Source organism: Nomascus leucogenys, chromosome 3 (genome assembly GCF_006542625.1).
Source record: "Nomascus leucogenys isolate Asia chromosome 3, Asia_NLE_v1, whole genome shotgun sequence".
Classification (NCBI taxonomy): Eukaryota; Metazoa; Chordata; class Mammalia; order Primates; family Hylobatidae; genus Nomascus; species Nomascus leucogenys.
In genome coordinates, this window is record NC_044383.1 from 7,927,629 (window position 1) to 7,952,897 (window position 25,269).

At 43.1% G+C, this 25,269-nt stretch overlaps 1 protein-coding gene across 1 annotated transcript in view; it reads left to right on the forward strand.

Moving 5' to 3' along the window:
- The window catches only part of TEX36 (testis expressed 36), a 99,469-nt gene extending 74,434 nt beyond the window's left edge, over positions 1 to 25,035 (forward strand). Inside the window, exon 4 of the mRNA XM_030805688.1 lies at positions 24,683 to 25,035. Within this exon, the coding sequence (XP_030661548.1) occupies positions 24,683 to 24,808 (126 nt within the window). The 3' untranslated portion in view covers positions 24,809 to 25,035. The remainder of the gene's footprint in view (positions 1 to 24,682) is intronic.
- The last annotated feature ends 234 nt before the right edge of the window (positions 25,036 to 25,269 follow it).

Below are 25,269 nucleotides of genomic sequence, written 5' to 3' on the forward strand. Positions count from 1 at the left end.
GCACCATTGTGCATAGGTAATAACTCAGCCAGAAACAAGTGTCATGATTCACATGCTACAGCTAATGTCTAGCTAATATCCCCCAGCAGGGATGAGCAATTACAAATTCCTGAATTATCTTCACTGTCTGTAACTCAAACAAACAAGCAATCATCTCTTTCCTTAGCTAACCCTCTTTGGGGCTATATGGCTAAAAGGTTGGGAGAGAATGGGCCTCTGAGATGGGAACCTGGCATTGCCACTTCCTGGCTATGCCTCTTGGGCAAGTTACAGGGAGGTCCCCATCCAAATAATAATTATTATAGTTTCTTTAATACTATACTTGTCTTGTAGCGTTATTGTGAAGATTAAATGTGATTATTAATTAAAAGTTCCTTGAACATTGTAAACATACCATAAATATTAGCTGTTATGATTAACTGAAAATTAAACCAAAAATATTGGGATGTGGGCATTTATAGATAAAGTATGCTTAGATTTCACAAACATGTTTAATTTTCCTGAATCTTCTCTTTCAACCAGAGAGCCAAATTGAATCAACACTTATGTATGCCAACTCCTCTGGCCAAATGAGAAAGCTAAAACAAAATTGCTTTTGGACTCAGCAAATACACTGTATTCTTTAGCAATTGCTCTTGCTTGCTAAGGTCATCAGTGAGGCTCTTGGGATTAGTGCAGTTCTAGGTAGGATCCAGATAGAAACGGGCCGCGGTATTCAGCGTCTCACATTTGCAAAATCAAATCTTTGCGCTCTCTCATAGACAGGGCTCCATGTACCCTTGAAACACTAATGAGATGCCAAGAGACTTTCAGATCATTCCGTGGGGGTTATATTTAGAAACAGAATGATTTGTGTTTAGCTTAAAGATGGGACAGTTGTCCTCCTGAGCTCTGTAACTCAAAGGCCATTGCATAGAGGGTTGTGATTGGGACCCTGGGGTATCACTGGGGGTCCTGAGCAAGTGACTTGACTGCGGTAGTCCTCACTTTCCACAAATGTAGCATGTAGGGCTAGATCCAAGGGCTCTCTTTTTTCTGATTTTAAGTAATTCAAATAGAAACAGAAACTCATCCACATTAGCTGAAGTAAAGGAAGGTCCACCAGAAGTACAATACGCTCAGGAGTCCAGGATTCCAGCAGCATGGATCTCACAGGAATGGTGGTAAAGGTTGGAGACCCACGTGATCACCCCCACCCAGTGATATCTTTCCACCTATCTTTGCATCTGCCCACCCAGATCTCTTCCCTCCCCAGCTCCTCAGTCTCTACTCTTTCCTCAGCCTACACGTGAGCCAGCACAACCTCCCTGGGCCCCTCTACATCAACTTGTGATTCATCCCCACAGCCAACTCTTGCAAAATTTTAGTTTTCTCATGCAGACTTCCTGAGAAAGTAATTGGATTGGCCCAGCTCATCTTATTAAGAAGATGACACAGGTCATAAGTTACCCGACATCCTGTAGACTAGCTCCTCTGCTCTGGGCAGGGACTCATTTGTGTTTGCTGCCTAAATAAATTGGATCCAGGCCCAGTTTCCCGAACTGGGTTAGAGACGTTAGCGCTGAATCAGACGACCAATCCTGAAACGAGGGTCTGAAGCTTTCTAATTCCCACCTGTCTCAGGACAGCATGGATCCTGGAGTCTAGGGCAGGGCTGAGCCGGGGATTGGGGGTCTCACAGGCACAGTTTCCATTGAGGAGGGCTGGGGTGGCACGCAAGCCAGGGAAGGTCCACCTGAAGGGCCTCACATTTATGGATGGGTAAACTGAGACTCAGAAAGGGATTTACACTTTTGAAGCCTCTGACCATTGCCCATTCAGAAATATTGGGCCACAAAGTAGTATTTGCACAAATATAATACAAAGGGTATTATATTAAGGGAGAGATATCATCACAGATTTTTTCGCCAGTTGTTTGAGGCAGTGAAAATGTTACTAATTCCAGCAAGGTGTGTGGTCCTGGCATTGGGTAAACCTTGGTGCTCATATGCTCCATCTTTCCCTAAGCAGATGGGCAATTTCCATTTGCTGTTTATCCAGGTCCTCCAGCATGCATGGAATCTAAGAACATGATGCTGAAAGACACCTGTTACAAAGGCAGGAAATGCAGAAAAACAAAACCAAAAGTGGAAAATGAAAGGAATGAGCATCAATAAAGAGAGTAAAGTGAAGAGGAAACACACACACACATGCACACACAGAACAGGACGCTGCCCCCAGGGCAGGCGTGGTGGTCTGACACGTGTCAGCTGGTCCTCAGCGGGTTCCGAGAGCCCAGGACATGCATCTCCATAGTTACACACTGAGACAGATTTCAGTTTTAACATCTTAAGGGCCACAATGTGGACTTCTGCCACAAACAATTAGTGGTTGCAGTTTACAAGGGTTATAGTTGTTTTTATTTTTCTTCTTCCATTTTCCAAATCTTCTTTAATGTGGTTATATTTTATAATAAAAAAGTTTTTGTCCTATTATTTTAAGAAGAAAATTCCAAAATGAGTACCTTTTCATCTTTCAGTGAGTGACTCTTCAGGTAGCAGAAGGCAGGGGGCATGGAAGGGGGCAGGCAAGGTCATGGTTAAGAAAGATGAGATTCCAGAGGAAATTTCCAATTTACGGAAAAATAGTGTTGATATGGTCAATAGTGTTGAAATGATATCTGAAATCAGATAACATTTAGCTGATGTGTTAGTGGTTAATCAGCAGGACCAATTATAAATTTTTGGATTGGGGGTTCCAACAATGGTATGGAATTTTCAAGACGGCTCAATGTTAGAAATTTCTTTTCCAGAAAAGGTGCAATTTAGCTCAGGTAAACTGAGTTATTGTTGAGATGATTTTTGAGCCTAGCCAATGATTAAGCAGGACTTGCCTGTTTGCTGAATGAATTTGATTTCCTATAGTGAATCTGCTGGGTCTCTAAAAACCTCCAAGCAAAAATCAGTAAAATCTACTGATTAGCAAAATATAGAGTCAGAAGAGATGTTGAGAATGCTAGGAATGGACTTTCTGAATTCATTTTCTTCGCATGAAAATTAGGCCGGCTTGGCAATGGATGATTGGCACTGGGCTCTGTTGGTTTGGGGAGAGGTGGCCTTGTCAAGGTCCTAAAGGACAATTTTTCCAAGGATCCTCTTCCTAGAGATTAGAGTGAGCTGGCTGCTGAGCTGCCTGTAGGCCTAGACAAGCTCAGAGGCAAAGGCAAGAGGAGTGCTGGTCTCAGCGTCACCCAGACAGGGTTACTATCACTCGCCAAAAAACTAACCCAGTTTTTGCAATCCTGTTTCCTCCACTGCTGCTACCCTGAAGTGTTGTTGTGAGCTTACATATAACAGCTGGGCAGGGGCCAGCCTAGACTACGACCTCAACAAATGTGCATTATATCAGCACAGTGTCTTCAAAGACAGGCCAGAGAACATGGCAAACGACCACACACTGGAGACTTAGGAAACCTGTGTGTCCTGCTGACATGAGGCTAGAATCATATTTGCAGGTGGCCCACAGACTGAGGAGGTGGTGAGACCTAGCAGGGACACCTCTTAGGGGCCTGCCACTCCCACCCTCCTCAACCCTGGCATGGAGATAAAGGACAAATTTTGAGTCCCTTCAAGGGTAATTCCAGGCACCTAGCTAGCTCTATAATCAGCAATTAAGAAAGTAAATAAATAACCCGCTAAACAAGAAGGAAATAATAACTTCAACAATAGCCACCCAAGTGAGCCAGAGTCACAAAGTGTTTGGGATCCCTACAGAAACTAAAAGATAACATCTTATCATATGCCCGTGAGTTGTTTTTTGGAAATCCAGGCCCCCCACCAAATGGAAAATGCCAACCGTTTTCATGTGGATCTAGATAAGGGGGAACTAAGGACTAAACCCTGACTGCCATTCTTTCTTCTAAATTTCTTCCTGCGGGGCCTGGAGCAAGTCCTCCAGGCCAGAGCTGAAGGCTCCTTTACTCTGACCCTCAGTTTTTAGGCAAAGCCTTGCTTTCTTGACCTACTGCAAATCAAAGAACCTCTGAATCCACCTATGACCTTCAGGTGCCCACTTCAAGATATCCTGCCTTTTTGGGCCAAACCAACATAAAACCTCCATGTATTGATTTACGGCTTTCCCCATAACTTCCACTTTCCTGAAATGTACCCCTACCATTAGAAACTCTTGCTTGTAAGCTGTTGGGCAGTTTGGGTATTAAGCATTATTTGCAAGGTTCTCTTTGCTCAGCACCCCGTAATAAATGCCTCACTTTCTCTTGCTGCAAATGCCCATGTGAGTGTTTTTTTTCTATGCACTGGGTGAGCAGACCCAAATATGGCTTCGTAACAGTGGTTTGGCTTTGGAGGAACCTCAATGGATGGGACAAAGAATGGACTTCACATGGTGGACACAAGTAGAGTTCGATGTGAAGTCCAAGCCTCTGGTGCAAACATGCACCTGAAGTGGATACAGAAGACAGATGGACTACAACATTGGGTAGTGTAAGCACTTTGCAGTTCTAAGCAATGGTGAAGTCAACACTCACTCCCCTAAAATTGCATGTGTTCACCTGCAGGGCTCAGCCAAGTTTGGGTCACTCTTCTTGGGGCAGGCAGTTCATAGGTGCCAGCTATTCTAGCAATGTTGCAAAGGGCATCTCATGTCATCCCATAATGGCTTTCTGAAGTAGGTAATATTTTTAACCCATTTTACAGATGAGGCAAGTTAACAGGAGAGATTACAAATTTGCACAACTGCTTTTTAAGTCCAGATTCCCAGCCAGGAATTTCTGGATCCAGAGTCCCATATCTGTTATATTGAGCTGTGCTTGAAACAGCACTCCATAAAGAATGGCTGGCTTGATCCTTGCCAGTGGGACTGTAGGGCCTATGTGCTGATTTCTCATGCAGGTGGCTGAATGCTCTCTCAGCATCTACTGAGATGATTTCCTTTTCTTTTATCTGTTAATGTGGTAAATTGCTGTGTTAATTTCCAATTGCAGCTGTAACAAATTGCCACAAATGTAATGGCTTAAAACAACAATAAGATAATAAACAACACATATTTATTATCTTATAGTTCTGTAGGTCAAAAGTCTTAAAATCAAGGTATCAACCAGGCTGTGTTTCCTCTGGAGGCTCTAGGAGAGAATCCATTTTCTCATCTTTTCCAGCCTCTATGTGCCACTGGTATTCCTTAATTCATGGTCCCTTCCTCCATTTTCAAAGCCAACAGTTTTGCTTTATCTTTGAATCTCTTTCTCTCCCTCCTTCTTCCTCCTCTTCCCTTTCCTTCTAACCCCCTCACCTCTGTTTCTAGCCTTACATCTCCTTCTCCGACTCTGACCTTCTTCTCTCCTCTTATAAGGATCTTTGTGATTTTATGGGCCCATCTTGATAATCCGGGATAACATCCAGTTGTCAACATATTTAACAATCACATTGGCAAAGTCCCTTTTGCTGTATAAGGCAATATATTCACAGACATGTTGAGGGGCCTTTGTTCAGCCCACCACAGTTACATCAGCACATTTCTCATGTTAAACCATCCTTGCATTCCTGAGGTTAAATACTTACCTAGTCATGTTGCTGCTTTATTAGTATTTTAAAATGATTTCTGGGTTCAGATTGCTAATATCTTCATCAGATTCCTGACACCTGACTTTATAAGTGAGATTTATTTCTTTGTCTAACAAACACTTTGGAGTATGAGCAATGCGTCAGGCATGGTTCCAGGACTTTGGGATTCATCAGGGAATAAAATAGAAAAAATCCCTGCCTTGTAGGGTTTACATTCTAGACAGGGAGACAATAACTAGGGAGACAAAAAACATTTACTAGGCAGAGAAGTAAACAGGGGAAGGAGGTGGAGAGTGACTGCCATCTTAGACAAAGTGGTCAGGGCAGGATGCTCTGAGAAGGGGGCATTTGAGCAGAGGCTCAAGAAAGGTGGGAGTGAGCCATGTGAGTATCAGCAGAACAGCCAGTGCAAAGGCCCTGAGGCAGGAGTACGCAGCCTGCTTGGGGAGCTGGAAGGGGGGCATACAGTCAGCAGTAGAGGGCAGAACTCAGTAGAGGTGGTTGGGGGGGAGCACAGAGGGAAGGCAGGACATATTGAGCAGGAGGGGCAGCTGAGCAGGTCAGTGATGTATCTGACTTATACTTTAAATAGATCCCCTGGGCCCCAAAGAGGAGAAAAACTAAGTGGGCAAGAATGGCAACAGAGAGATTAGCTAGGCAGATGTTGTGAAGATTGGCCAAGGATTTTCCTTTTTCTGAATGTTCTTGTCTGATTTTGATATCAATGTGATGCTAGCTTCAGACAAGTTGGGAACTTTTCATTTATTAATATTTATTTAGTTTGGTGTGGGGGGGTGATTTTTATGAGGGAGGGACAACCTATTTATTATTTGCAGGCCTGGTAAAGCTCACCTGTCAAGATGACTGGGTCAGGGCCTTCAGTGTGAGAAAACCTTTTGATTCGGATTCCATTTATTTAAGAGATCCATTCTGATTTCCTAAATTCACCATTTGTAATGTGTATTTCTATAAAATTATTCATTTTCACTTAAATTTTCAAACCCTGTGACATAAAGAATACTGTTTTACATCAAAGCATTCTTCTAATTTTTAAAATCTTATTTGTGACTATAGTTATATTACCCCTTTATATACCTAATAGTTTTTATTGCGACTTCTCTTTTTCTCCTTCTAGATCTTCTTCAATCAATCTTGCCAGATGTTTGTCTATTTAAGTTTACAAAACAAATGTTGGTTCTGTGGATTCTGTCTATTCTTTTATTCTGTTTATTTCTTGCTAGTTTTATACTTTTCTTCATTCAGCTTTCTTTGCAATTATGCTGCTATTCTTTTTCTAACTTGTGCAGACAGTTTTTATCAATTTTAACCTTTTTTTCCCCAAACATATGTTGTGACTTTGCCTCTAAGTAATAGCTTTGCAAAAACATAGATTTTGATATTTTGAACTTTGTCATTCACTCTTTAATATTTCAAAAATGTCAGCACAATTTCTTCTTTGATCCATATTTATGTAGAATTGTGTGTTTAAATTTCTAAAAATGTAGGTTTGAGAGCTCTTTTGAAGGAAACATTTATGAATATACCTGATTAATTTCTGAGAGAGATGTGCTAAACTCTACTGTGGGCTTCTCAATCCCATCTGATCTTTCAGCGGCTCCCCCTATCTTGAAGCTGTGTTGCTGAGTATATGAGAGCTCAAGCATACACTTTTCATCAGTATAAAAGATCCCAGTTGTCTCTTTTAATGATTTTCACTATGAATTCAGTTTTTTTCTGGTATTAATTTTACTACGTCTGCTCTGTTTTTGTTTTCACTTAGCTGGGACATTTAAAAAATACTTTTACTTTCAACCTTTGCTTATTTAAATATATATCTAGCAAATCATCCATTGCTCTACTTATTCGAGAAGACAGTTGGCTACTATACTGTAGAAACCAGAAGTTTAAAATTTAAGTTCTTCTGGGCTAAAGTAAGGTGTGGTCCCTCTTCCCCAAAATATAATCCAGATGGCAGCTGGGTCCTTCTACCTCTTGGGAGAGAGGTTGCTTGTGACTCTAGCCTCAGACAACTCCTTACAGCTCCAGAGAGACCAGTGTGCTTGCCAGTCTCCTGGGCTACTCCGTGTTCCTCTGCCAAAACATCCCTTGTGTCACCTCCACTAGGAAGACTCACGTCTGTTCTTTTCTCTTTTAAAATTCAGGTGAAATTTACATAACATAAAATCAACCATTTTTAAGTGTATAATCCAGTGACCTTAAGTACATTCACATTATTGTGCAATCGTCACCACCATCCATCTCCAGAAACTTTCTATCATCCTCAACGGAAACTCTGTGCCTATCAAACACGAATTCCCTGTTCTCTCTTCCCCTCCTCCCCAGGTAAACTCTCTTCTACTTTCTGTCTTTATGAATTTGCCTATTTGTAGTGGAAGCATACAAGAGTTGCCCTTTTGCATATTTGTTCATTTTTAAAATTGTATTTTGTTTCCTCATCGAGCATTTAATAGGAGCTAACCTCACATGCCTCTGTAAAGGATAATGCCTTACACTGTGTGATGCTTTGCACCTTCCACGAATTTTCTAATGTATTAGCCTGTTTGAATTTCATAACAATCCTTTAAGGCAAGCACCGAAGACTTATTACCCTAACGGGACTCTGAGGTCTAGAGAAGCTACTCATGTTGTCTAAAGTCACATAGCAAGTGGCAGAAGCAGGAAGAGAAGCCCAGGTCTACAAATTCCATTATTCTTTCCAGAGTATGGCAACTTCTCAGGAGTTGGGGATGATTTCTTTCCTCTTGAATCTTGTGATGTTATCATATAATTAGAAATATACATTTGGTTTTTGCCCCTGGTTCCTGGCACACAGCTCCTAAAACCCTTGGAATCCCCACAGTGGCAAGCATCATACTAATGAGATGACTGGTGCCTGGGGCCCTTGGGCAGCCCCAGGATGGGGGATGGTTGCCAGAAGAATCAACTCCGTGATTGGAAGATTGGAACTTTTAGCCCCACCTCCCACCCTCAGTGGAGCAGGGAGAGGATGAAGGTTGATTTCATCACCAGCGGCCAGTGATGTAATCCATTGTGCCTACATAATGAAACCTTCATAAAAACCCAAATGGGCAGGGTTTGGAGAGCTTCCAGGTTGCTGAACCCATGGAGGTTCCTGGAGGGTGTTGCCCCTGAGAGGTCATGGAAACTCTGTGCCCCTTCCTCCATACCTCACCCTATGCATCTCTTCCATCTAGCTGTTGTTCTGTAGCCTTTGTAGCATCCTTTATAAGAAATGGGTGAGCTTAAGGGTTCCCTGAATTCTGTGAGCTGTTCTAACAAAGTAATCAAATGTGAGGAAGGGGGGTTATGGGACTCCTGACTTATAGCCAGGTGGTTGGAAGTATAGGTCACAACCTGGGGCTTGGGACTGGCCTCTCGTATGGGAGTGCTGTAGGACTGAGCCCTCGCGCTGAGGGATCTGATGCCATCTCTAGATGGATAGTGTCAAAACTGAATGAAATGATAGGATTTTTTATTCAGTTGGTGTCTGCTAGAGAATTGCTGGATGTGCAGGGAGGAAACCCGGCATATCTGGTGTCAGAAGCATTGTGTTGAGTGACTGTGTAAGAAAGTAGGAAAAACACTGCCTTCTCCTCTATCTTCTACGGAAATCTAAACATAAAATTCAAGTAGCTACACTCTATACAAGCAAAGAAAAAAATATGTTGTATTTGTGAGCATGTAGTTAGAGAGGAGTCGTTACACGGAGGTCAGAATCCACGGGAAGCTCATCAAAGAGAGGCTGTGGTTGGTGGCCCTGGTGGCCTAACGCACGTCTGGCTTCATGGGGATGGTCTCCACTTGCCACCCCCAGCCTCGCTTTCCTCATGCCTGCTGTCTTTACCGAAGGTTTTCTCCCAGTGGGAGGGTTTAGGATGCACAAGATACACTCTTCCAAAAAAGTTGGGCATTTCTCCAGGAGCCAGAAAAATAAACCAGTGCTCAAACAGACTGGAAGACAATTTTGTTTTTCCAAGCTCTGAAATAATCAAGATCTCACTGTGTACATGTTTGCAAACAAGCAGGAACAATAAGCACATTCAACATGTAGAGTTTTATTTGCAGTTCTATTGTGCAGGACAATCATTTGTTAGGACTTGATTACGACTGTCACTCTGTGAAAATATTGTTGAGCCTGGGCCCTACTCAGAAATGAACACCCACAGATTTGTGAAACGGAAAGCCCTGTCTTTCCTGTTGGACACTAATGATTCTCATACAAGCAGGGAAGGTCAGTTTCAACAAAGAAAAGTTGACAAGAGCAGAGTAAACAAGTTCGTCATGAACGCATCTGCTAATTGATCCTCTGAGTCTGAGGGATATTTCCCTTTAATGTGGCAGCTTCATGAACATGCATGTGTATTATAGCTACACTTTCAAGGCTAAGACTAAGATTTGCTAAAATACAGGAACACTAATTTCCTATTGATTCAAGTAAATTCAGTGTAGAGAGAACCATGGCAGACACGAGGATATTGATCAGTGCGGTTTCCCAGCGTGTGTACACACAGATAGTGAAGCTGAGACAGTTCTAGAGTACTACAGGACACTCCAGGAGGATAGTGTGTGGATCCTGCCAGCTGTTGACTTCCTACTGCGGGAAGATCTTTAAGACAAATCCACTCAGCCTGGGGGCCCTCACTTCTGGGCCTTGGTGGCTCCCAGTTACTAAAGGCAGAGCCAAATGGCAAGGGTTTTGGGGGATTTGGGGACTACATCGAATTTAAACTTCCACCATCCACCAACTGATCTTCCCTCCTGTTGATAGTTGAGAAGAGAGTCCAGTAATTAAAATAACATAGATGACATCAAACGCTCACTGAGTGCTTCCCAGATAGGCCAGGCACTATTTTAAATGTTTTACCTTTAGCAACTCACTTTTTCATTCTCAAATTCCAAATGAAATGGATTTCTGTCATTATCATCTAAGACACAGAGAAAGATAATCACTTGTGCATGGCCTCACAGCTGGGTAGAAGGGAGGGAGCTCAGATCCACCCTCATCACTGGGCTGTGCTGTTACCAGGTATAGTACAGTGCAGGCCGGGCCTGTTGTGAGACGATTCACCTTTGGGCCACATGTGGAGAAAAAAATATATCCCATGAACTTTACTCATGTGAACACAACCGAAGAGGAACATTTAAACTGTGCAGCAGAACAACTTTTGGAGCCCTTTTATAACTCCTGATTGCATAATATGTATATATATATCAATATATAGAATCTCTCTATTGTGTCATGATGTTTGTGTAAACCACACCCATCCAAAAGATCAACACAAAGTAAATCACGTTTCTTCATCAGACAATATTATTCTCATTATTAGCTAACTTCAATATAGTGCTTTTTTCCAATGCATTTTCATAAGCATCATCCTACCTGAGCACTGAGCAGCACTCACTAAGTCAGTACATTATTGACATGGACTTCCATTGGATGGGACTGGTTTTCAGGAAACACTTTTAGCCTAGTAATAATAGTAATAATAATATCTGCTGCAGTTTGAGCTGTTACCCTATAATGTTGTGCTAAAGGCTTTTGTAAAATTTTATTAATCTTTACAAAATATTGCCACCATGAAGATAGTACCATTATTAGCTGCCCCCCACCTTTTTTTAAAATAAAAGGGAAGGAGGGCCAGGCATGGTGGTTCACATCTGTAATCCCAGCACTTTGGGAGGCCGAGGTGGGAGGATCACCTGGGCCAGGAATTTGAGATCAGCCTGGGCAACACAGTGAAACCTTGTCTCTACAAAAAAAATTTTTAAAAAACATTAGCTAGGTGTGGTGCCATGCACCTGTAGTCCTAGCTACAGGATAAAGTGGGAGAATTGCTTGAGCCCAGGAGGTGGAGACTGCAGTGATCCGAGATGGTGTCACTGCACTCCAGCCTGTGCGACAGAGCAAGATCCTGTCTCAAATTAAAACAAAAAAAAGTGAGAGAATGAGGCTAAGAGACATTAACAGACTTGTCCAAGGCCGTATAATGCTAATAAGTGGATTTCCTGCAGCCACCTTGCAGACAGGTGATTGTAGTTGTGAAAAAGGAGACCCTGCAACTTAATTATGCAGATTTGGAAAAGCAAAATGACGCTCAAAGATGAAGATTGCACAAGAACAATCTAACCAATTGTGATACCGAGACTTTACAAACCACATCACTTCAAAAGATGAGCGTACAGTGAATCATTTTTCTTCATCAGACAATATTATTCTGATAATAGCCCAATGTCATAGTGAATTCTTACCAAATGAAAGTTATACAGTAACTTTTCGTATGACTCTACATAAGAGATGCAGAAATCATAAATACAATACTAGATAATTGAGTCTTGCACTATCCCAGAAATGCAAAGATAGTTTAGGATTAGGAAATCTATTAACATAATTTATCATATTATAAGGCAAAGAAATAATATATGATTCTTTCAATCTATTCTGGAAATATTTTAATAAAACTCAATACCTAATACTAATCAAATTTACAAAACACTAATGGTATCTCAGTAAACTGGGAATAGAAAGACACTCCTTTAAAACAGTAAAGAGTACCCATTTCAGTGTATCAACCAATATCACACTTGTTACTGAAACGCTAGGAGCCTTTCCCTTAAAGTCAGGTATAAGACAAGGGTGGCCACTATCACCCCTATTTTTCAATGCTTTTCTGGAAATTCGATGTAAAAATACAAACACAGAAAAAAGATAAGAATGTTAGAAAGAAGATACAGGTGGTAATTATTTGCAGGTGTTAAACTCTTCATCTGAAAAATCCAAGAGGGTCAACAGACAAACTATTAGAATGAAAAGGAGAAGCCAGTGAGTTTGCTGTTTTAAACAAATCTATACAATAAACAATCTCATGAAAATAGGCAAAGAACATAAATGGGTAGTTCTCAGAAAAAAGAAATAGAGATGGTTTTTAAACGTATGGGAAGATGCTGAAAATCATTCTGATATTGTTTGATGTTTTCCTCTCCATATCTCATGTTGAAAGGTACCCCTCAATGTTGGAGGTGGGGCCGAATGGGAGGTGTTTCAATCATGGGGCAGACCCCTCATGAATGGCTTAGTGCCAGCCCTTGGTGATGAGGGACCTCTTGTTCGGTGAGTTCCCGTGAGATTTGGTTGTTGGGTGCCGTGGCTCATGCCTGTAATCCCAGCACTTTGGGAGGCCGAGGCGTGTGGGTCACTTGAGGTCAGGAGTTTGAGACCATCCTGGCCAACATGGTGAAACCCCATCTCTACTAAAAATACAAAAAATTAGCCGGGCGTGGTGGCACGTGCCTGTAGTCCCAGCTACTCGGGAGGCTGAGGCAGGAGAATCGCTTGAACCTGGGAGGCAGAGTTTTCAGTGAGCCGAGATTGGGCCACAGCACTCCAGCATGGGTGACAGATCAAGATTCCATCTTAAAACAAAACAAAACAAAACAAAAAAAACAAGAGCCTGGGGCCTTCCGCTTCTCTCCCTCTTTCTCCCACTTGCACCACATGCTGCATTGCTTCCCCTTTCACCTCTCACCATGAGTGGAAGCTTCCTGAGGTCTTCACTAGAAGCAGATACCAGCACTCTGCTTCCTGTAGAGCCTGCAAAACTGTGAGCCAATTCAATCTCTTGACTTTATAAATTACCTAGCCTCGGCTATTTCTTTAAAGCAATGCAAAAATGGACTAAGGCATATTCACAGTAAGTGAAATCAAATGACAACTACACTGAAATACTTTTAACCAATCACACTTGCAAAGATAGAGAAAGTCAATACCACTCCGAGATGAGGGTGAGGGACTCTTTCGGATATAATCCTTTTGGAATGTAAATTGGTACAACCTCTATGGAGAGCTCCATCCAAATTACAAATATCTGTACCCTTTGACTCATTAATCCATCATCTAAGAGTTTACCCTAGAGATACACTCACATGTGCATGAAGTGATATATTTACAAAGTTTCTGCTGTGTTTTTGAAATAGCAAAAGATTAGAAACATTCTAAATGCCAGTCACCAGTGGAATGATTAAATAGATTATGGTATCCATACTAAGATGGAGAATCTAGCTAAAAAACAACAAAAAAGGAATCCTTAACGGCTAATATGGGATGGTCTCCAAGATACATTGCAAAATGAACAAAAGCAAGGCACAGAAGAACTATTATTTGTTATAGTTATAACAAGAAGGATACATGTGTGTATATGTGTGTGTCTGCTTCATGTGTATAAAGTGTCTCCTTTTTTTTTGAGACAGAGCTTCGCCCTTGTAGCACAGGCTGCTGTGATCTTGGCTTACTGCAACCTCTACCTCCCGGTTCAAGCAATTCTCTTGCCTCAGCCTCCCGAGTAGCTGGGATGACAGGTGCATGCCACCATGCCTGGCTAATTTTTGTATTTTTAGTAGAGATGTGGGTTCACCACATTGGCTTGGCTGGTCTCGAACTCCTGACTTCAGGTGCTCTGCCTACCTTGGCCTCCAAAGTGTTGGGATTACAGGCGTGAGCCGCTCAGCTGGCCTGTATAAAGTGTCTCTAAGGTAAGAAACTGATAGCATTGATTGTTTCCAGGAGTGAGAATATTGGTGGGAGGCTTTTTACTCTACAATTTTTTTAAACTTTAAAAATTTCAACTGTGTAAATTTAATAACCTTTAAAAATTAAATAAAAACATGATAATACAAAACATAAAACCCCTTTATACCCAGATGGGGTCTCGGTAAGCTGCCCAGGCTGGCCCCGGACTCCTGAGCTTAAGCCACTCACCTGCCTGAGCCTCTGAGTAGCTGGGACTACAGGAGCACACCACCACACCCAGTGTATTTGTTCTTGTACTGCTGTAAAGAAATACCTGAAACTGGGTAATTTATAAAGAAAAGAGGTTTAATTGGCTCACAGTTCTGTGAGCTGTATAGGCTTGTGCTTCTGGGGAGGCCTCAGGAAACTTACAATTGTGGTGGAAGGCAAAGAAGAAGTAGGCACATCTACATGGCAGGTGCAGGAGAATAGAGAAAGGAGGGAGACACTACACACTTTTAAACAAGTGGATCTTAAGAGGACTCTATCACAAAACAGCACTAGGGGGATGGTGCTAGCCCATTAGAAACCACCTTTCCAATCACCTCCCACCAGGCCCCACCTCCAACACTGGGGATTACAATTCAACATGAGATTTGTGTGGCAACACAAATCCAAACCATATAGCCTGGCAAACCTTTTTTCTTTTTTTTTTTTTTTTAACAGGGTCTCACTTTGGTGCCCAGACTGGAGTGCAGTGGTGCAACCTCTGCCTCCTGGATTCAAGCAATCCTCCCCCCTCAGCATCCTGAGTAGCTGGGACTACAAGTGTGTGACACCATGCCTGGCTAATTTTTTTTTTTTTTTTTGTATTTTTAGTAGAGATGGGGTTTCACAATGTTGTCCAGGCTGGTCTCGAACTCCCGGGCTCAAGCGATCTGCCCACCTTGACCTCTCACACTGCTGAAATTACAGGCCTGAGCCACCCTGGCAACCCATTAAGGAATATATTATTGGAATAAGATCCTATTCACAAGAGTCAAAAAGATAAAATAAAATACTAAGGTATAAATATAACAAGAAATGTACAAGACCTGAAAACTACAAGATATATAAAGATATATAATAGTGTCTATCTGGGTTGTTCATTACCTTTGGCCCAGTGATTTTACTTCTAGGCACTTACACTAAAGAAATAGCATAGATGAGAGTAAGGGTTAACTTATAAAAATGTCTATCCCAACCTTATTTATAAAGATAATACATTGGAAACCAACTAAGTATACAATAATAGGACTGAAACATTTGACTGACTAAATTATGCTATCTACATGTGTATAGGATACAAACTTGTGTGCTTTGTCAGATGCCCCAGATGGCCTCTGTCTCACTGTCATTTGAGCTCTGTGTCCCACCTGCACACGGTTGCCCTCTATTACTGAACTTAGATAAAATACCACAAGTCAGGGCTTCTGTGCAAACCCGAAGGACTGGACCACACAACTCAGTCCTATGGGACAGTTAGCTCCTGCAGGGCAGGGAAGTTTCCAAACCCTCCTAGGGTTCCGTACTAGGTCTGAAAGTAAAACTGACAAAGACAGCTTAACAGCAGAAATGAATCCAAATCATTAAATGAAAGTTTTATGCGACATGGGAGCCTTCCCAAGGAAATGAAGTCCCAAAAGCCTGGGGAAAACGATGGATTTTGATGCAAAGTCTGATGAAAGAAGTGGATAGTTGTGGAGAAACATGACTGTACACAAAAGGGGTAACAAACTGGGTGAGTTGTGTGGGGGAACCCAGAAAGCCCTGTTTGTTCGGATTCTTTTCTCTGTCTCTGTAAGACTTTCCTTCCCTTCTACACATAGGGCAGGACACCTGTCCCATGAGGGCTTTCAGGGGGAAAGAGAGATCAGAGTGACCTTCCCACATTTTATGGCTAGCTTTGGGGTAGAGTTCTAGTTTCTTTGATCCACCTTGGGGGAGAGGATTTTTGTTTTCTATGACAGGCCTTAGGGGAGAAAGGGGAGAAGGTTGAAGAAACCTTGCTTCTGAGGCCTCCCCAAGCTTCTTCAGTTCAAAGGACTCAACACACCAACGTGCCATACTTTGGGGTATTGTCTTCTAAGCCCAAGACACTCCCTCTGGAGGTGACTCTTGACCTGCTGGAAGTGGGAGGCAGGAGGGAATTGGGCAGGTACATCCTCTCCACTTTCTCCCTCTGGTATAGCTCCTCCTCGCAGCCCCTCGGGACACACCTTAAGCCAGGGGATGACTGACCTGCTATGTCTTTGTGCAGTTTGTCATGAGATCTCAGTCAACACAGTGACTCATCACACAGCATTTGTGTTTTTCCTCGTACTTTTCTTTCATTTCTTCTCAAGGTCTCTTCCCAGAGCTTGCACCTCCCAAATAAAGTATCAGCAGGTTAATCCTTGCCTAAGGTTGTATTTTCTAATGGACCCATGTTGAGACATTCATCTGAGCTATTGTTTAAAATGATGTTGAAGACTATCTATGACATGAAGAAACATTTGCACTGGGTCCATGAAACAGCAGATGTTCAAAATGTTAATATGTGTATTAGTCCTCTCAGGCTGCTGTAACAAAATACTACAGGATGGATGAAGTATGTGACAGAAATGTCTTTTCTCACATTTCTGCCCATTGGAAGTCACAGTTGGTTTCTGGTGAGGTCTCTCACCTTGGCTTGTAGACAGCTATCTTCTTGCCGCATTCTTACAGAGGCTTTCCTCTGCATATTCAAGGAGAAGGAGAGAGAGACAGAGAGAGAGAGAGAAATCTCTGGTGTCTCTGCCTCTTCTTACAAGTACACTACTCCCATTGGATTAGAGCCCCACACTTATGATGTCATTTAACTTTAATTAGCCCCCTAAAGGTTCTGTCTCCAAATATAGTCATCTTGTGGGTAAGGGCTTCAACAGATGAACTGGAGGTAGGAGAAGCATTTCAGATCAATGTTTTTATCCTTGTAAAACACGTAAAGAAAAACTTTGGAAGAAAAATACCAGCATATTAATGGCTGTTAAAATCAGGGGTAGCATTATGAGGATTTTTTATACTCTTATTTCTGAATTATCTACATTTATTAAAAACCCATTTGTATCAGTGATCTGTTGCTGCATTACAGGCCACCCCAAAACTTAGTGGGTTCAAATAACATCCATTTTATTTGTGGACAGTTTTGTGTGTCAGCAGCTTTGGCTGGGCTCTGCTGGGCAGTGATTCTGCTGGTCTTGCCTGGAGTCTTTCAGGTGGCCCCTAGTCTAGTAGATTTCCTGGGGTTGTTGGGTCCAAGATAGACTCATAACATGGCAGGCATGCCTCTCTCTCGAGGTGGTCTTTCATGTCCACAGTGCCAGCTGGGACTTTTTTTGCATAGTGGCAGCAGCTCGAAGAGGACAGGAGTGGAAGCTTTGAAGTCTCTGAGGCCTGCTCTAAGCTCCCACAGTGTCACTCCCTCCACAACCTGTTGTTCAAAGCAAGTCACAGGCCTGACAGATTTGGGGGTTGGGTGGGGAGAGATATCTTTTCTGCCTGTCTGGATGGGAGAAGCGGTAAAGTCACAGGATGAAAAGGCTGGAGTACATGGCTGGGAAGAATGAGCAGACTCTTTGCAAATGATCTACCATGCTGTTTTAAAGTCTATGTATCTATATTGAGACAATAATAATGGCTAACGTTTATATAATTATTTTGTGCCAGACTCAAGATTCTATTTGGACTTGAAGGAAAACATTTTAAAAGTATTACATAAGTACTACAGCCGTTATTTTTAACCAAAATAGATGAGCTCTTTGCTAGAGTCTGAGTGTGTCCTCTACAATTCACATGCTGAAATTCAATTGCCGGTATGATACTATGGAGAAGTTCTGCCTTTAGGAGGTGCTTAAGTCGTGAAGACTCTGCCCTCATGAATGAGATTAATACCTTACAAAAGAGGATCCATCCAGCATTCAAAACAAAAAGAATCTTTGGTTCTTCCACTCTTTCTGCTATGCAAAAACACAGCATTCATTCCCTCTGGAGGAGGACACAGCAGGAGGCTCCATCTTGAAAACACAGACCATGCCCTTACCAGACATTGAACTTGCAGGCACCTTAATTTTGGACTTCCAGCCTCCAGAACTGTGAGAAATAAATTTCTGTTGTTTATAAGTTACCCAGTCTCGGAGATTTTGTTATAGTAGAACTACTGAACTGAGACACTCTTCCTCTCCACCCATTCAAATTAGTGAAATTTACAACGTATGTATCAGGGAAAGTAAACTTCAATTTAGTTCCTGGCTGCTGGACAGATTGTCAGATTTGTGCTAGTGATTAGAAGAATAAATTTCCCACAATTCTGCAATTAAAATCCTAGCAGTTTTGCATTTCTGATTGTGTGGTAGGATAGGACCATCTCCCAGTTTGTTAATATTATTAGATTAGCAAGAAGATGTCCAACATGACTCAGTGTTGTTCTTGAGAAATAATTAGCTACTAAGTGGAATAGATCTCCATGGAATACAACTATATCTCTTTTATAACATTTAAATTTGGAGGCTTAATTATCTAGTGAAAAATTGTCACTTTAGCACTTTAGTCCATTTGGCTATATATTGACATTATTAAAATGCTTTCCTGGTCTTTATGCAAATTGCCTTTTTTAAAAAACCAATTTATCTCCTAGCAACCCAAAGTGAAATAAGCACTGAAAAATACCACTTCAAGAAGACTTTGGGCCCTTAATCCATGTAAATTCCTGAGGTTTATTTATTGATTGTCTGAATGAACAAATGACAAATTGGTGCCTTTAGGTGTATGCCACTGAATCACTCTCTAAACTTTTAAGCAGCTAAGTAAGCCGTCAAGTTCACTCAAATAAATGATAAAATCCAGTGCACTTGGCCACCATTTTGGATCTGTAGGCATGCACGCAGCAGAATGGAGGAACCAAACTCAAAGTTAGGTATGTGCATTTGAAAGACATGACCATGCTCTTGAGACCGGGGAAATTGTCTCTTTTTAGGGATGCACCCTGGCCCTGTGGAGCTGGCAGCCACCTCACCTTCCAGAGCCTGAACTTCCTCCTTTGTGAAACGTGCAGAAAATTTGCAGTCTAGAATTTAAGGTTAAGAAGATACAGTTAAATTATGGGAGTGAAAGTGCTTTACAGCTAGACATCACTGAGGTGAAAGTCATGGTTCTTCTTAGGGATGATGCAGCAGTTAGGATACAGGCTGCCAGCCCTCCCTGAGGGCACCACTCCACCCCACCCCTGCGGGATGCTGCTGGCCATTTCTCTGAGCATGTTCCTTGGCTTTCTCACTCCCTTGGCCTTGCCATGGGAAGGCGCTCAGGTTCGCTTCCTCCAGCTGGCTGAGTTGGGAAAACCACCCCGTCCCCGAGGTCTGGTGAGAGCCCCTGCTTACCCCTGAAGACCATGCGTCACTGTGGCCTTGTATGAGTGGAGCTCAGCCTTCTCCTCTCACTGCTGCCTCTGCGGCTGAAGCCAAACTCTGCTCAACTGCAGGCTCCTTTGGGTGGGAGGACAGACAGTTACCTACCTTCTACAGGGATATGCCCAGTTCATGGCGTCTGGGCCTCAATTATTTCCATGGGTTGGGAGGTGTGAGCTCAGATAAGGTTGAGAGACTACCACCCTACATCCCCCAGTGACCACTTCTCTCAAAATCCCAGGGTTGAGTGACTTACACACCTTCTCTGTTTCATGATTCTTTGTTTGAGAATGATAGGATTTAATTCAATCACACGACCTTAGGGGGGAAAAAGGCAGAGACTGAACTGGCTTTAGGGAAGACCCACAGACAGGCCATTCCTGATTAGTTTGGGTTCCCTAAAAGCTGACTCCAAGACAAGTAGGTGAGTGCAGGTAGTTTACTTAAAAGGTGTTTCCAGAAAGTCCTTGTAAGGACGTGGGGGAAAAGTGGGATAGGAAATTGAGAATACCCAGGAGGATATGCCCGAGTGGGGAGTTACCCAGGAGGATGTGCCTGAGGGGCGTGTTGCCCAGGAGGATGTGCCCGAGGGGCGAGTTGCCCAGGAGGATGTGCCTGGGAGGATGAGTTACCCAGGAAGATGTGCCTGAGTGGTGAGTTATGCTAGGGGCAACAGGGCCTTTCCGGCAGGGACCCTCTGAGAAGCCATCACATCAGCCTCAGAATCTTCTCGGTACTAGAACGAGAGGCTGGGAGTGTTTGTCAATCAACTCCCTTCCCCGACTGAGGGTTGTTCCTGGGAACCTAAATCTCCCTGTTTGGGGTGTGCCTGGTTGCATCAGAGCCAGAACAAGGTGGAGAAAGGCCTCAGGCAGAGGGGAAACTTGTGGGGACTTGAGATGGGAGGGAAGCTGTCCCTTGGCTGCTGCTGCTAGAGAACTCAGGTGGACCAGGGCTATGGAGTGGGCACCAACACCTTCTGCTGTGAATACAAATGTCCCTGGGACTCCTTTGTCTGTGTCTGCTGGTTTTTTCACTCTCTCTGATAGCAAGTGGGCTTTCTTCAGGGTGCTCCATCTCAGGCCACTCTGGGCTGAGTTCTTTAGACATGATAGAGGACTCTTCCCTTCCAGCTCCAGGCAGGAAAGTCCCAGGGAAGGACTCTAATGGGCCTGGTTGGGTCATGTGACCATCCCTATGCCAATCATGGTAGTCAGGGTGATGGAAGATTATGACTGGGCCAGGATGGGTCATTTCCCTACCCATGGTCAGAGGGATGGGGCCTGTAACTGGAAGTGGGAGGCTAAGGCCAGTAGAAGCTTGCACCCTTTCTGGTCATTGGACTTTGACCAGGACCAGCCAGCCCACCTAGAGGGCTTCAGTAATGTGGGCCCTTGGTGACAAGGGTCTGGGGTCTGATCCCTTCCCTCTCAGAAGCTTCTGGGACCTAAGTTTATGTTTTCTCTTTTCTTCCCTCCAGCAGTCTTCAAGCTCAAAGATTTCTTTCCTCTCCTTTACCCCTCCAGGCACTGGCACAGGCAGGAAGCCACTTAAATCTCATAGGCCTGTCTAGCTGGGTGTATTTTATGGTATTCTGGGAAAACTCTCCTCTTGCATTTATCAGGCATGAATAAAACTGGAGAAAAGCTTTTGACAAAGGGTACTACCACAAAAGAGCAAATGGAGAGTTTTTAAATATTTTTCACACCTTAGGGCACTTGACATTTTAGTTAGAGTTGTGCTTTTGCTTTCCTATACTAGAAATAAGACTTTCACTTGTCTGACTTTAATGAATGTTAAAGGGATCCTTTCATGGCTTAAAGACAAGTCCAATGTGCAAGAAACTAGTGGTAAAAACCAAGCAACCATTGGTTGGAGAGAAGCTGATACTCCAAAATATCCTCTTCCATGTCTAATAATACAGACCATGCCTTTTCAGAATTGCATGTTCATTCAATCCTTTATTCAACTAATATTTATTAAGTACCCAACAGGTACTTTCTAAATCATGTTGACCAAGATCTAACAACATTCTTGTTTTCAAGAAGCTTACTTCAAATTGGGGAGACTGTATTAGTCCATTTTCACATTGTGCTGAAGTACTACCTGAGACTAGGTAATTTATAAAGCAAGGAGGTTTAATTTCCTCACAGTTCCACAGGCTGTACAGGAAGCATGGCTGGGGAGGCCTCAGGAAACTTACAATCATGGTGGAAGGTGAAGGGGAAGCAGGCATGTCTTACATGGCCAGAGAAGGAGGAAAAGAACAAAAGGGAAGGTGCCACACACTTTTAAACAACCAGGTCTCACGAGAATTCACTCACTATCATGAGAACAGCAAGGAGGAAATCCACCCCCATGATCCAATCACCTCCCATCATGACCCTCCTCGAACAATGGGAATTACAATTCGACATGAAATTTGGGCAGGGACACCAATCCAAACCAAATCAGAGCAAGAAGATGGGAATGCAGGAATGAGAAAGCAAGTGACATGATTTGGCTGTGTCCCCACCCAAAATCTCATCTTGAATTGTAATCCAAATTGTAATCCCCACGTGTTGGGTGAGGGGCTTCATGGGAGGTGATTAGACCGTGGGGGCAGTTCCACCATGCTGTTCTCATGGTAGTCAGTGAATTCTCCTGAGACCTGGTGGTTTTATGAGGGGCTTTGCCCCCCTTCCCGCTGCATTTTTCCTTCCTGCTGCCTTGTGAAGAAGGACGTGTTTGCTTCCTCTTTCACCACGATTGTAAGTTTCCTGAGGCCTTCCCAGCCATAAGGAACTGTGAATCAAGCCTCTTTTCTTTATAAAGTACCCAGTCTCAGGCAGTTATTTATAGCAGCGTGAGAACGGACTAATACGGCAAGCTTCTTTCCAAGAATGAGTGTGCCAGAAATGAAGTAAAGCAGAAGCTATTCAGGGAAGCCTCACCAAGGAAGGCATTTTTGAGTCAATATCTGAAAAATCAGGAGTCCTTTGTGTAATGAGTTGGGGAGGAAACAGAGGCATGAGCATGTGCCAAGGCCCTCAGGCAGAAACCTGTTTGGGGGCTTCAAGAACTAGGAAGGAGGCATGGGCGACCAGGGCACAGCATGTGGGGAAAGGTAGAGGTGGGTCAGAAAGGGAGTCCATCAGCAGGGCTGCAAATGAGGGTTTTGGTGTCAGGGCAACAAGAAGCCACTGAGGGCTGTGAGCAGGGGATTGGCACAGGAGGGTTTGGTTTTTGAAAGGTTGCTCTCACTCCTGTGGGGATAATGGCTGAAGGGACCACAGTAGTCTAGGCATGAGATGGGGTGATCTGGCCATGGGCGTAGCAGAGGAGATTCTAGAGGTAGAGCCACAGAATGTTTATGTACTGGACAGACAGGATGGAAAATGAGAGGAGGAGGGATGACAAGGTACCCCACCTTCCCTTGGCTCTGTTCTTCAGGGACAGCAGAGCCTGCTTAAAGCTGGGTAAGCCCATAGTCAAATGAACTCTTTTCTGAGTCATTGAAAATACCTGGGTCCTGTCCACATTATCTTGGGAAAAAAGAAAATTCAAGTCAAAGAATGACAGAAAATTCAGTTCTGTTAACTGACGACAATTTAATTCCAGTGGAAATGTCATTCCTGTGCCAGCAAACAAGCTCTACTCAATCACTATCCTTGTGTGACCCAGGGATTTATTTTCATCATCGATAGTAGTCAAGTTGAGCTAAACCAGAATTCCATTTTGATGTGAATTTCAATTAAGCAGCTCAAGCCTGTGGGTTTGGATCCACGTATTATCAGCAGCTCTCAGAACAGCATCCTCTCCTCACCTGTAGCAGAAAGTGCTTTTAGAAAACCTGTTATCGCCCACAACCCACAGTAAATCCATAGGTTCTCTGGGAAATTACTCTTTCCCTGCAGTGGGCTGTGGCAGGAGAGCACCCCCCTCCACTAGTGTTCAAGGCTGTCCAGTGGACTCAGTTATTTAAAAAATGGGGAAAAATAAATTTAATGATTAATGACTATAATGCTGATAAATATAGCCATTTCAAGGCATGCTCTCATAGAATATGACATTTGTTTATTTCAGCAGCCCTGTGAGGGTCACCAAGACCTGCCCTTTTTAATCTTTCTTTCTCCTCTCTTTGCTCACATTCCCCTGGAAACCAAAAAAAGTCAGTACTCCTTCCAGTTATTTGTGCAATCTACAAACTTTTTCTGCCAAAGAGCTGAGTAGGAAAGGAAGTGAATTGTGCAGGGAACAGAGTCAAAGGAAATAACATGAGAAAATCCTTCTGTTATAATTTTAAGTAAAAAGAGCAGGATGCAAAATTGTCTATACAATATGGCAGGACTATATTAAACACGTACATGTGCCTGGAGAAAAAAGACTTGGAGGAAATACTCTATCGTGTTAATTACAGTTGTTTGGAGATGACAGGATTATGGGTGATGTTTTCACTCCACATTTTAAATTATTTTTTATGATTTAAAATAATGAATACTTATATTCAATTTTTTTGTGTGTGTTCTTTTTTTGAGACAGAGTCTCACTCTGTACCCCAGGCTGGTGTGCACTGGTGCAATCTCAGCTCAATGCAACCTCTGCCTCCCAGGCTAAAGTGATGCTCTCACCTCAAGCCTTCTGAGCAGCTGGGATTACAAGCGTGCGCCACCATGCCTGGCTAATTTTTTGTATTTTTAGTAGAGAGAGGGTTTCGCCATGTTTCCCAGGCTGGTCTCCAACTCCTGGGCTCAAGCAATCCTCCTGCCTCCACTGCCCAAAGTGCTGGAATTACAGGCTTGAGCCACTGCACCCAGCCTGATATTTACTGTTTTGTCCATGCAGAAGAGCACCTGAGACCTCCTGGAAAACCTCCTGCCTGGTTTCAACCCTGTGCTTCTGCTGAGGGCTGCCCCTCATTGTACCCCATCCTTCCAGTTGGAGAGATAGACCCAACTGAGCCAGTAACGACATCCCATTCCCTTGCTCCAGTTCATGGATGGGCCTAGGGCTCAGGCTAAGTCTCACTAAATTCTTCTCTGGGGTGTTTTTAAAGCTTGGGCGGGGAGAATAAGGCCCCCTTTCCTCTCTGATTGCTGAACTACAAGGATTTAAGCACACAGCTACTCATGGTTATACGTCCTTCCTCTTCCTCACAGGAAAGAATGACAGCAACGGACCCACAAGAAGAACCAGACAGGAGACAAGAGTTCTATGAGCTGGTGAGGACCCAGTCCATTCCTCATCCAGGCTTGAGAACTAATGCACCCCTCCTCACAGTGTGAGCTCTTTGGTAGCAAGTTTCTGTCACCCATTCCCCAGAGTCCTGACTAATAGCATGTGTATTAGTTGGGAAGAAAAGGACCTTTTGTCTTAGCCTAGCTGGTTAGTCACCGCCAGGATTTATTCAGTATTCTTGGAAAAATAAATTTCCAGCTATGGAGAAATCCTCTTATTCTGCTTGCCTGTGTGGTCACAGGTATTAATAGGGCTGTCTCCCTGGCAGGAAGAATGATCTGTCTAATGGTCTTTTTTGTTTGCCCTCTTAAGCCAGTGAGATGATGTTTGTCCTGTTGTTTCACTCTCAGAGTAAATGTATAAACCCTAAAAGTCAGATAGGACCACTCTGCCCCTGACAGAGCATCTTTTGGAGTTGTTTGAGAGCATCTCAAAAGGAGTCCCCTCATCAGTAATCCCAAAGGGTAACTGCCCCGATGGATGTGAAGTTTACTCAATGTCGTGCAAA